General features: G+C 40.9%; 1 protein-coding gene across 5 annotated transcripts in view; it reads left to right on the top strand.

Moving 5' to 3' along the window:
- Positions 1–12,966, top strand: part of triob (trio Rho guanine nucleotide exchange factor b) — a 132,211-nt gene that overhangs the window by 86,661 nt on the left and 32,584 nt on the right. For all 5 annotated transcript variants that reach the window (XM_053679489.1, XM_053679483.1, XM_053679486.1 and 2 more), the window contains 13 exons: positions 1,960–2,082; positions 3,095–3,286; positions 3,494–3,609; positions 3,856–3,922; positions 6,082–6,191; positions 6,298–6,367; positions 6,776–6,865; positions 7,544–7,636; positions 7,869–7,980; positions 8,759–8,949; positions 10,414–10,515; positions 10,852–10,994; positions 11,242–11,341. In XM_053679489.1, coding sequence (XP_053535464.1) covers positions 1,960–2,082; positions 3,095–3,286; positions 3,494–3,609; positions 3,856–3,922; positions 6,082–6,191; positions 6,298–6,367; positions 6,776–6,865; positions 7,544–7,636; positions 7,869–7,980; positions 8,759–8,949; positions 10,414–10,515; positions 10,852–10,994; positions 11,242–11,341 — 1,509 coding nt within the window. The remainder of the gene's footprint in view (positions 1–1,959; positions 2,083–3,094; positions 3,287–3,493; positions 3,610–3,855; positions 3,923–6,081; positions 6,192–6,297; positions 6,368–6,775; positions 6,866–7,543; positions 7,637–7,868; positions 7,981–8,758; positions 8,950–10,413; positions 10,516–10,851; positions 10,995–11,241; positions 11,342–12,966) is intronic.

Genomic DNA, 12,966 nt, shown 5'->3' with positions numbered 1-12,966 from the left:
TTTACATATGCTTGATTATTAACACTGTGTGTCGTTACCTGGATGATCCATGACTGTTTATGTTTTGTGATGGTTGTTCACTAGTCCCTTGTTTGGCCTGAGCAGTTAAACTACCCACTGTTCTTCAGAAAAATCCTCCAGGATCCTGCACATTCTCTGCATATTCTGCATATTTGACCCCTTTCCAGCAGGCTATATGATTTTGAGATCCATCACTGAGGACAGCAATTAATGTGCAGGACCTGGAGGATTTTTCCGAAGAGCAGTGGGCAGGTTAATCTGCCCACAGATCCCTCATATTTTTTTAACAGGATTACGATTTAGCAGATTCTGCAAGGGGTTTGCAAACTTTTGGACACAACTGCAGGTAGAGTAAATGTTATGGAATTGTAGTAATTAGGGATCGCAGAGATCCAGGAATAGGCATGTTCTACACAGGAATCGTCTCCACCGCAGCTACAATTACAGGCCCTGTTCTTAAAGCATGGATAATTATAGTTGAGGAGATTCTCCGGTCTGCGCACACACACACACACACACACACACACTCCACACAGTCCTGCATGTTTACATAGTTTAACTTCTACTCTTCTGAATAGGATTTGATTCATACTTCATAGGATCACTGTCGGTTTTACTGGCCAAGTGTGATCTCACTAATGAGGAATTTCTTTCCCCCGCATATACACTGTACTCTTTATCCTCATAGTGTTTCTATTATCTGAGTAGGCTGTTCAACAGTTTAGGTCATACGTTTATATATGAATCTGCAAAATGCTAATAATTAAAAATAAATAAATGTAAGTAAAACAAAAAAAGAGGGATTATAAAAATAGCATATATATATATATATATATATATATATATATATATATATATATATATATATATATATATATATATATTTTTTATTTAGTACCGCTGCATGGAGCTACTGCACACAACAGATGTTTACATACCGTATAGTCCACAAGACACAATAATAACCGAATATACACCAATGAACCAGGTCAAAAGTTTACACACGCTCGATTCTTAATACCGTTTGAGCTATCTGGATTATATATGATCAACGATATGATGTTTTGTGATCCCGATGTGTTCACAGGTCCCCTGTTAGTTCTGAGCAGTTAAATTGCCCACTGTTCTTCAGAAAAAAATCCTCCAGGTCCTGCACCTTCTTTGCTTTCACAGCATCTTCTGCATATTTGAGCCCTTTCTAACAGCGGCTATATGATGTTGAGTTCTATCTTTTCACACTGAGGGATCTTTTCACACTGAGGGTACACGACTATTACAAAAGGTGCAAACGTTCACTGATGCTCAAGACGGCAACACGATACGTTAAGAGTTTAGGGCGAGGGAAGGGGGGGGGGGGGTTAACTTTTGAACAGGATGATCGGTGTAAATTGTTATTATTTTGTTTAAAGATCATTTAGTACTGCCTTTCAGAAGCTACATACTACGGTGTTGTATTTCTTTAATAAATGCATTGGATTATTCAGCGTATATTTTGCAATGTTATTATTGTGAAGGGCACAAACAGTAATAGTATTAGCATTTTAGTTCCCTTCTTTCTTTTTTATTATTTTTTATGATACTTTTATTTTTAAAGTTTAGTCAGCTGACTTCAGTTGTATCCAAGTAACAAAGTTCCCCTGCAAGTGACCTGATGTGATAGGCATGATAGGTGTGTTTGGGAAAATAAAGATATGAAGTAGCTACACGGTAGGCGTACGTTACAAACTGGGAATTAAAGGTGTGATGTAATAATTGCATGTCGATACAGGTGAAAAATGTACGTCTGACCAGGAATCTTAACAGAATTGTGTTTAGGTTGAGAGCTCCCTCTACTGGACACCTCAAAATGCCTCTCTCTCTCTCTCTCACACACACACACACACACACACACACACACACACACACACACACACACACACACATTTTTCTCTGTTTTAGGCTCTGGAGTGGATCCACGATACGGGCGACTTCTACTTGTCCACGCACACATCGACAGGCTCCAGCATCCAGCACACACAGGAGCTGCTGAAGGAGCATGAGGAGTTTCAGATCACAGCTAAGGTGTGTGTGTGTGTGTGTGAGTGAGTGAAAATGAGTCAGGCCAATTATATCAGCATTATTATAATATCAGATATTAAAGTGAATTGCTTTCAGTTTATGCTTAATATATCAGTGGGTGGCAAATTGCTGTGGTATAAGAGGACCAAAACATGTCCTGTTATGTAAACTTTTGGTCAGTCAACCAATCAAAATTAAGTTAGTTACATCACAACACTGATTTGTGATATTAAATATTGTTCAAAATACTAAAAAGTACAATGACCGAAAGCGGAATGAATCTGTCTCGTACTCGAGTAGTATTTATTTGAAAAACACGTAGTAATAAAAGTTTTGACGCTTGCACATGGATGCTTTTAGCTATAAAGCAACAAATGGTCCTAACAAGCCTGATAACATGCTAGTTTCGTTCACGTGAATCACGAAAATCACGAATTCCGCCATAATGATGAGGCTTAGATGTGCAACACTGAATGCAGTGCAGAATACTACATAAGAGTATAAATACTGCAGCGTGTGGTTACTGGAGGCGGAAACAAAGGTGGATAAATAAACGAGGAATGATATTTGTTTGGGAAATAAATCCACAGGAGGGCAACATCAAAACAGGAACATCCAAAAAAGAGGTAGGATTCGGAAAACTGATAATCGAAAGCTTTTACAACGAGATAAGCGAACAGAGGGGTAGAAATTGACGAACAAATCAAATTGAAACACAGAACAGGTGAACACGTTAGGGTAGCAAACCAACGATAAGACTGGGGCTGAGGCAGGGCTGAAACCGAAACAAGTACACGTGACTGTGGTAAACACAATCACGTGACGTGAACGAAAAAGCAAGCAAAGATCAACATTTAAATAACTAATGAGAATTCATTTGAGGGTTTTCTGTTTTGGGGGCTGCGGTTGGTGGAAATCAGGCTGAGCTGTAGAGTTCACTAGTGCTGAGAAATCAGTACATGTCTCTAGCTCTCATTCTCTTCCTCTCTCTCTCTCTCTCTCTCTCTCTCTCTAGCAAACCAAAGAGCGGGTGAAGCTGTTGATCCAGCTGGCAGACGGCTTTTGTGAAAAGGGCCACTCCCATGCGGGCGAGATCAAGAAATGGGTGGTATCAGTGGACAAGCGCTACCACGACTTCTCGCTCCGTATGGACAAATACCACTGCTGTCTGGAAAAAGCGCTGGGGATATCCTCAGATTCCAACAAGGTGATTAGGACACGTGTGTGTGTATGTGTGTGTGTGTGTGTGTGTGTGTGTGTGTGTGTGTGTGTGTGCGTATTTCTGGAAAGATGTGCATTTTCATTGTTAATGATGTCATTTGTGAAAAAGAAATAGTGCATGTGGTGAATAGAGCATTCAAAGGATTTCATTTTATTTTATATGCATAAAAAAATCTATGTTGTGTGTCTTCAGAGCAGAGACTTGCAGCTGGACATCATTTCGGCGAGCGCGCCTGGAGCTGAGGTCAAGCTCCGAGACGCCAATCATGAGCTCAATGAAGAGAAGCGCAGGTCGGCTCGGCGAAAAGAGTACGTCTGCTTTAACACACACACACACCAAGAACCCAATGAGTCCTGAAATAGACACACTACCATATCCGCTGAAACGAGCACTCGGACGTGGATACGTATAATTTTCATTTCTCGTCAAAGCTAACCACAGCAGCTCAGCTCTTATGAAGTGCAGAGCCGTTCCCAGAGCTATAGCGCCATGTTTTTTCGAAATACAATTGCCTCACAAATCTGTCTGCGTGTCTGTTGTGCCCTCCTGTGTAGGTTCATAATGGCCGAGCTGATTCAGACAGAGAAGGCCTACGTCAGAGACCTGCACGAGTGCATGGACGTGAGTACGGCTACGTTCTCGGCAACAGGACTGTAGTATCTGTTTTTAAAGAAGCCGGTACACTCCATCTTGCAAGATGCTCTTATCCAGTGAACTGAAGTAGCAAGAACTAGCGTAATCTGCCCTCATAAAAAAATAATTAATTAATTAATTAACTATCACCAGATCACCAAAGAACTAGCATACTTCAGAAAAAGAACTTTGATACTCCTTCGTTGTTTTTAAAGACGCTAGTACTGTCCACGCTGTTATGTGAAAGATTGTCAGCCTAGCAAAAGGACTAGCATACTTAATTGTAGGAAATGAGCTAGTTTATTCCAGCCTCTTAGTATTTTGCCCTCTTAGCACAAGTACCACCATAGTCTACTCTGTTATCTAGTCTATCAAAAAGGATAAGCAAAAAGACTAGCATATCCCAGCATGCCTGGAAAAGGACTATGTTAGTCCTGTTTGGTTTTGTGGACCTGATACACTCCACCTGGTTATCTGAAAGATCCTCGGACTCAATTTGCCTAATATGCTAACAAAAGCTAGCTTTGTCTAGCCTCTTAGTGTAATTTGCCCTCTTACCCAAAAGTAACAAGCATAGTCTAGCTTGTTGTCCAAAGAACTATCTGGTCCTGCAAAAAGACGATCATGCTTCACTGAATATCGAAGAAATACTAACACGCTCCACCTTGTTAGCAAAAAGACTAGCATATTCCAGCATGCCAGGAAAAAGGACTGTAGTACATCTGCTTTAAAAAAAAATTAGCTGTTCGACAATCAGACCTAATTATCCTAGTAAAATGACTACCATACTTAGCTGCAATGGAGCAAACAATAGAAACTCTCATAGAATTTTTAATGGTTATAATGGGAATTGTATTGGTTTTAATGGAAACTGTAATGATCCCTCTGGGTCTCTACTGGTAATTTGTTGCCTTCTATTGGTGCCATGTGATGTCTAGTGGATGCCACTAAGGCCTATTAATGTTCATGGTTTTAATGGTTAGCTGATGGTTTGTAAAGATATTTGTAATGGAAACCATTAGAATTTCTGGGAGGGTTTATATTGTTTTTGGGGGTTTTTTTTCAGCAGGGTTGTTGTCCATAGAACTATTACTGTAGATCCCTTGGTTATTGCAAAAGTTATGAGCATACTTTATTATATTTGGTAAAATATTAGCGTACCCCACCCTATTTGAAGAAATGCAAGCATATTCCAGCACGCCAGGAAAAGGACTGCAATACTCTGATGTGGTTTTCAAAGGTTCTAATAAACACCCTGTTGAAATGAAAGACCATCAGACTCAATTTGGCTAGCAAAAGGACTAGCATACTTACCTGCAGGCTACAAAATGATCTTGGTTACTCCAGGCTCTTAGCCACAGAACTAGCATAGTCTACAGTACTGTATATGCTATACAGTGCTGTCTAAAGAACTATTCGATCCCTTGGTCTTGTAAAATAACGGGTATGTGTCATCATATTGGGAAAAATATCACTATACTCCACCTTGTTAGCAAAGAACTAGCATATTCCATCATGTCAGGAAAAGGACAACGATACACCTATCTTGTTTTTTCAAGGCTCTAACACACTCCATCCTGTTATATGAAATATCATTCCTGGTTTTAATGGTTATAATTGGAATTGTATTGGTTTTTAATGGAAATTCTAATGGTCCCTCTCTACTGGTAATTTTTTGCCTTATATTGGTGGTATGTAATATATAGTGGACCGGTAATGGTTAGTTGATGGTTTTTAATGGTATTTGTAGTGGAAACCATTAGAATTTCAATGATGGTTTCTATTGACATTATTTTTTTTCAGCAGGGATGAGACTAGCAAATATTTTCTAGAGAAATGAATGGAATACTGAAGAAGAATACGGAAGAACGGATTTCTAACGTTTGCGACCCTAAAGGTCCTGATGTCCATAACAACTAGTGTAGACCTAGTACGATCCACCTTGTTAGACATTCCGTCTAGGCATAATGACCTTCCAAACCCGCATCCTCATAGAGCCATGTTGTCCACTAGGAAGACCGTTTTCCTCCCTTTTTACTTGACTCTCTTTGGGAGGAAGGAAAGTGTTGTAGGAAAAGAGAGCAGAGATGAACTTGTTATAAAAGTACAAACATAGCAAGAAGAAACCTTTTGGTGTGCTGTTGCAGACGTATTTTTGGGAGATGACCAGCGGTGTGGAGGAGATTCCACCGAGGATCGTCAACAAAGAGCACATCATCTTCGGCAACATGCAGGACCTCTATGAGTTCCACCAAAAGTAAGTGTCCTTAAACGCCTGAAGTGTAACCCTTGGTTTAAATTTTTACTTAAAAAAAACAAAACAAAAATGTTTTTTAACCCTTTTTTTTATTGTTCTGTTCTAGCATTTTCCTGAAAGAGCTGGAGAAATACGAGCAGCTGCCTGAAGATGTCGGCCACTGCTTCGTCACGTGGGTGAGTGTTTAGTGGGAGAGTCTGGACAGACCTTGTGGGACTGAGCGGTGTGAGTCCAGTTTTCAGTCTCGAGAGAATCTGAGTCACTCAGAATACATGACTAAAGGACTCAACATTTGGGGGCAGGCTGTAATAAGAAAATCATTAATGACAGTTGAAGTTGATTATTTTCCCAACAGCACACCCCAAAGAGATTTACCACATTACAATTTTAAATTGTGGATCTTGTGGAGTCCGTGCAAGGTGGTTTTAATGTTATGGCCGATCGGTGTGCGTAATCCTGTGATTTGCCTTGCAGCCAGAACTACTACCTAAGCTGCTCTTATAGAAAATGAATTAATACCTTCCAATCAATCAGAATTGAATTCAGCAGTTTTGTTTGCAACATTGCATTGTTGTCTCCTACAGGCGGACAAGTTCCAGATGTACGTGAACTACTGTAAGAACAAGCCGGACTCCACACAGCTCATCTTGGATCACGCCAGCTCATACTTTGACGTAAGTGTAATTATAGCTGTTCTTTTACACAAACTCATCGCATACCTATGGTGACCGGAAAATTCCCAGAAGTAATTCGGGATCACGCATGACCTAGCCTGCTGAACTCTAGCGGACTCGCACCTGACTCAGGTCCCTAGGAGACGAACGTAGCGAAATGAGCACGGAGGTCCAACCTCGCTTAAAAAATATATATATATATATATATATATATATATATATATATATATATATATATATATATATATATATATATATATATATATTTTCCATCGTCTTCTAAAATTGATGTCGAACTGCTACTCGTGCTCCCGCCACAAACGTTCTCCATTTTTTTCCTTATCTGTGTTCAAGTGCAAAAGTTTGCCCACCCTTGGGACAAAATGTCAGCAACAAACAATTTTACATTTATAGCACTGGTTCCACCAACAACACAGTATAATTTTTTAGAAAGCTTTAGAAAGCTTTCTCCATCTGGAGGAGAATATGGTCGAGACCTTGCAAGAACCCTCACCTGTCAATCATCCCAGCACCGACACCCCATCTGACCCGCTGGCTCCACCTCCATGCTGTTCATCTCTCGGCTGTTTTTGGACAGGGACATTGTTCGCTTCAGTTAGGCTGTATTTCTTTCTGACATGAGTGTGTGTGTGTGTGTGTGTGTGTGTGTGTGCATAGGAGATCCAGCAGAGACACAGGCTGGCAAACTCCATCTCCTCCTATCTCATTAAACCTGTGCAGAGAATCACCAAGTACCAGCTGCTCCTCAAGGTGGGTGGGCCAGACAATGCCACCAAGCTGTGTGCGCATGTGTGTGTGTGTGTGTGTGTGTGTGTGTGTGTGTGTGTGTGTGTGTGTGTCCAAGATCTACACAAAACAACACACTTCCAACCGGTCTACAAAACACTAATTAGAATCTCATCAGTATGAGTCTTATTGCTTTATTAGGATTATACCACAGCACTGTTGAATTGTGTGTGTGTGTGTGTGTGTGTGTGTGTAGGAGCTTCTGACATGTTGTGAGGAGGGCAAAGGTGAGATCAAGGATGGCCTGGAGGTCATGCTCAGCGTGCCCAAGAAAGCCAACGATGCCATGCACCTCAGCATGCTAGAAGGTCAGTGCAACACACACACACACATACACACACACACATTCAGTACACACACACTTTCACAATGCACAAAAAGTTATTAACAGAGACTTTGTCGCCATCTATCTCTATCTCTATGCATCTCATTTTTGTTATTCTGCCTTTCTCTTTCTTCTTCTTTCTTTCTCTCATCACTTCATTTTATCTTTCCATCTGTCTTTGTCTTTTCCTCTCTCCTTCTCTATTTACATTTCTCCATATTTCTCTCTCAATCACTCGTTCTCCTCTTCATCTTTTTCTTCTTTCTCAATCCTCTCTCTCTCTCTCTCTGTCCATTTCTTTCCCTCATTATATACCTCTCTCTTTTCATCTCTCCTTCTCTCCATCTCTCTTTCTAACTCATTTGTCGTTCTCTTTGTTCTTCTTTCCCTCTTGCCATGTCCCTTTCCCTGTTTCCACCTTCTTGTTCTCTCTATCCATGTCTCTTTCCCTCTGTCTGTCTCTCTGTCTCTCCATCTCGCTCTCCGTCTTATTTTCTCTTTCTTTCCCTTCATCTCTCCATTTCTCTCTGTCTCCATCTCTTTCTCTCTCTCCATCTCTTCTCATATCTCATTCCCTCTTCATCACTATCTTGCTTCTTCTATCTCTTTTCCCCTCTCTTCTTCTCTTTCTTTCTTTCACTGTCTCTTTCTTTCTGTAACATTCTTTCCCTCTCCCCTTTGCTTTCTCTCTCCATCTTTCTCTCTAACTTTCTCTCTCTCTCATTCTCTCTCTCTCTCTCTCATTCACACTCTGACTGCAGGTTTTGATGAGAATCTCGAGTCTCAGGGCGAGCTCATCCTGCAGGAGTCTTTTCAGGTGTGGGACCCGAAGACGCTGATCCGCAAGGGCCGAGATCGCCACCTCTTCCTGTTTGAGATGTCTCTCATCTTCAGCAAAGATGTCAAAGACTCCAACGGCAGGAGCAAGTACCTCTACAAAAGCAAGCTACTGGTACGGCCTCTCATTCCTCGGGTTACATTTTTTAAAAATTTTAAAAAATGTAATTATGAAAATGGCAAGAACAGTGAGTCAGACAGTAAAGAAAGCAAGCCAAATATACTTTACTAGTCCTGCAGTTATTTTGTTTTTTTTTTTTTTTACTTTTAAAGATATACAAAATTGATATAAAATCCTTGCACTGTGAAAGAGTGAATTCCACCGGGTTCCCCGTCAATACCCAGTCCTGCTCAGCTGGTTTTAAGTGCACGTGGCAGCTCACAGACTTGTTTTTGGACAAACTGAAAAAATCCTTCCTGAAATTTCTGGCCATTGAGCCAGATATGAGAAGGGCTTTGTTGATGGGCATGAGCTTCCATGCTGCGCGCTCTCATTTCTAGCATTATTGACGTCATTTGAGCCACATCTTTAAATTAAATAATATGATAAACAGATTTATTATTTTTCACTCTTATTTATAACGTTTATATATTTCAACTTCTGACCTGTTACTTACAACTTGCCGCTTTTAGCACAGGAGAAACAACACCACAGCTCTGTTAATTTGTAAAACACCCAACCGAACACTGTGCTTCCATATTTGGATAAAAATCTATTCACACATACAAACTGTATACCTGTACCGACATGATAGATCAGGCTGGTTCTTCAAATCTGGTTCATGAGGTCTACTGTCCTGCAGAGTTCACCTCCAACCTCGACCTCACAATTTTTACAGCAGAATGCTATTATAGAGGACTTACTTTTGTGAAAATTTCAGATTCGTATCTGGTCCCCCTCCAGAGATATTCAACCCAGAAATGAGGGAACTTTTTTAAAAATTGCATTTTCTTGCCCCGTAACAAAAAATAAAGAGAAGTCTCAAACCTGAAATGTTCTGCGTGCATACTATACTTACCTAGGTACCCCCTAAAAAAATTAAGACTTAGACTCGAACCCTTCCCATTATAAACTGACCCTAAATGTGGAACTATGAGCCATCTTAAGTGTTACGATTGGACACAAGTTCTAAGTCTAAGGAACATGAACGTGCAGAATGTTTATATATGTACATTTACCGTGTAATGTACCCTAGAGATCAGTTTTTGTTCCAAGGAGCTAGACCCATCCTGAGCCGAGATTTTGAGCTGTATAAACAAAAACAACTACAAAAAAAAAACAAAAAACTGGTGGTTTTGCAATGCCAATACCTAGAGGTAGTCACTCAAAATAAAAAACAAGTTCGAAACTTTAAAAACGGTCAAGCAACCAACTTTGCAATTATTGGACCACTTGAGATGGAATGACCCTACACCAAATTGTACTGTTTGAGAGAATAAAATTCATGTATAATTCATAGTCCTCAAAAAAATGTAACCAAAATGAGCCATTTGGATGAAAATCTCTCTCTCTCTCTCTCTCTCTCTCTCTCTCTCTCTCTCTCTCTCTCGTGCTGTCTCTCTCTCTCTTTCTCTTTAGACCTCCGTATTGGGAGTGACGGAGCACGTGGAAGGAGATCCGTGTAAATTTGCACTCTGGGTCGGGCGCACGCCTACCTCAGACAACAAGATCGTCCTGAAGGTGGGAGGTGGCTTTAGGGCAGATACACTAAAGCTGAAACCATCTTTTTTTTTTTTTTTTTTGTCTTTTGCAGTACTGAAAAACTTTCAGGAGTTATCTGTACATAATTTTACGCTTATATAACGGCTGCGTGGGCTAAAGGCCTGTTAAGACTGATGAGTCATATTCAAATGCAAGCGCGTATACACACACACACACACACACACACACACACACACACACACACACACACACATAAACACACTCTTATGATACGTATGTAACCACTCAAGTCTACATCGTAAATTAAGGATGTGTGTGTGTGTGTATGTGTGTGTATGCAACTTGCACTGACAGGCCTCCAGTATTGAGAATAAGCAGGAGTGGATCAAACACGTGCGTGAGGTGATTCAGGAACGTACCATTCACCTGCGGGGGGCTCTGAAAGAACCCATCCACATCCCCAAAACTACCACAGGAGCAAGACTGAAGGGAAGAAGGTACAACACCGTAACTTTGTCACCACAGGCGCAGACAGACAGATTGATAAAAATTGTGACAGACATACTGGGAGAAAGAGAGAGAGAGACAGAGTGAGATATAGATATAGATTGACAGATGGATAGAAAAAGTGGGAGGCAGACAGATAGATAGACAGACAGCAAATATCAAATACAGGTACAGACAGATCTTTTTAAGGGGAATGTTTTCACTTTCCTGACTGATGGCTATCTTAACCAATCACAGAGAGGGGGAGGAGCTGGACAGTCAGGGCGATGTGAGCAGCCAGCCAGACACGATCTCCATCGCATCCCGCACCTCCCAGAACACCCTGGACAGTGACAAGGTGAGTGTGAAGACACACACCGGCCACAATGAAGCACATTTCACGAATTTATTGTCACAGGAAACGAAGGGTCCTCCTGGAAAGGTTCTAGATGTATTGGGCTAAAAGGCGAATTAGTTCTGATCTCCGATTTTCTGTGGATGTCTGCATGCGCCTATAATATAGCAAGCTGAAGTCAGCTAGCAAAATAAGCACCTGGAGATGGAGTTGCTGCCGTAGCTGGAGTTTCTCCTCACAGCACAGACGTTCTTCCACCCACTCTCTGGCTCAGCTCGCCTCTCCCACAGACTTGTTTTTGTCACCCGATCAGCATCGCAAGCCTTCCACTCTGCACACACACTCACACGCGCAGTCCCCTGTGTGCACAAACTTAATTAAATGCACACCTAGGCACACATACATTATAAAACCTGCGCTAGGTAGGTTTGCTGGCTACAGCAAATCTAACACACACTTCCATATCTATATATGTGAAGGTTCTTTCTTATGCACATGCACCCCTTCACACACTCATGCTAGGTCAGTGTATAGTTACGTATCTGCACACACATATACAAGGTCTCAGAAACATATTTGAGTTCATTCAGCTTATAGATTCAAAAGGATTCACTGACTGAATTGCTGAGTCAAACAGGACTCAACAAAGTGTTCAGTGACGAATTGAATCTTGGAGCATTCACTGACTCAAAAACCAAATCTTGTTTGTGAACAAAACAATTCACTCACTCAAACACAGAATCTTATTCATGGACAAAAAGGATTCACTTACTCAAATACCGAATCTTGCAGATGACACAAACAGTGAATTTAGCTCATGAACCAAATGATTCACTGACTCAAACACTGATTCTCGTTCATGAACAAAATGATTCCCTTATTCATGAACGAAAGTATAGTCTAACTCAAACACTGAATCATGTCTGTGAACAAAAGTATACACTAACTGAAACACTGATTTTCGTTCATGAACAAGACAATTAATTGACTCAAACACTGATTCTTGTTCATGAACAAAATGATTCACTGACTCAAACACTGAAGCTCATTTGTAAATGATAGGATTCACTGACTCACACCCGCCCAGACACAAAAATGAACAAAACTGAACAAAAAGAATGACTCATTGAACCTTAAATGACTCATTTCAAATGTCTGAATTGATCATGTGCAAAACATACATAACAAGAGCACAAAGTCTTGGTGAGCTCTGTTTCCACTATACATAGACACACACACAAGTACTTATTACCATCTCTAACGTGACAGCATGTCTGTGTGACTCTTTGTGTCATTCCCTCCCATTTTTGGAATTTATATTTATATATTTCTTTTTTTACTTTTGAATGTCTTCATGAATCCATACAGCTATAAGCACAGACGCTCTATATCAGTGTCACGCTGGTCTACACCATATGCGGTGAGGTGAAAAGGTCAGGGCCAGCCGTGCGCATCACAGATGCACAGTTTTAATTAGCCTCCCGCTCCTTTAAATGGCTCCGCCGTCTCGGAAAGCGTGCGATGCTGTCGCCGCGGCGACGCTGAGACGTGTCATCAGCCTCCAACAGCATGCTGAAGGACCAGGCAGTGAGAGCAGATGATGGAGAGGAACGCTGCGTTCCTTTGCT

Source organism: Ictalurus punctatus, chromosome 1, assembly GCF_001660625.3.
Source record: "Ictalurus punctatus breed USDA103 chromosome 1, Coco_2.0, whole genome shotgun sequence".
Lineage (NCBI taxonomy): Eukaryota > Metazoa > Chordata > Actinopteri > Siluriformes > Ictaluridae > Ictalurus > Ictalurus punctatus.
This window is presented reverse-complemented; position numbering and strand designations above follow the sequence as displayed.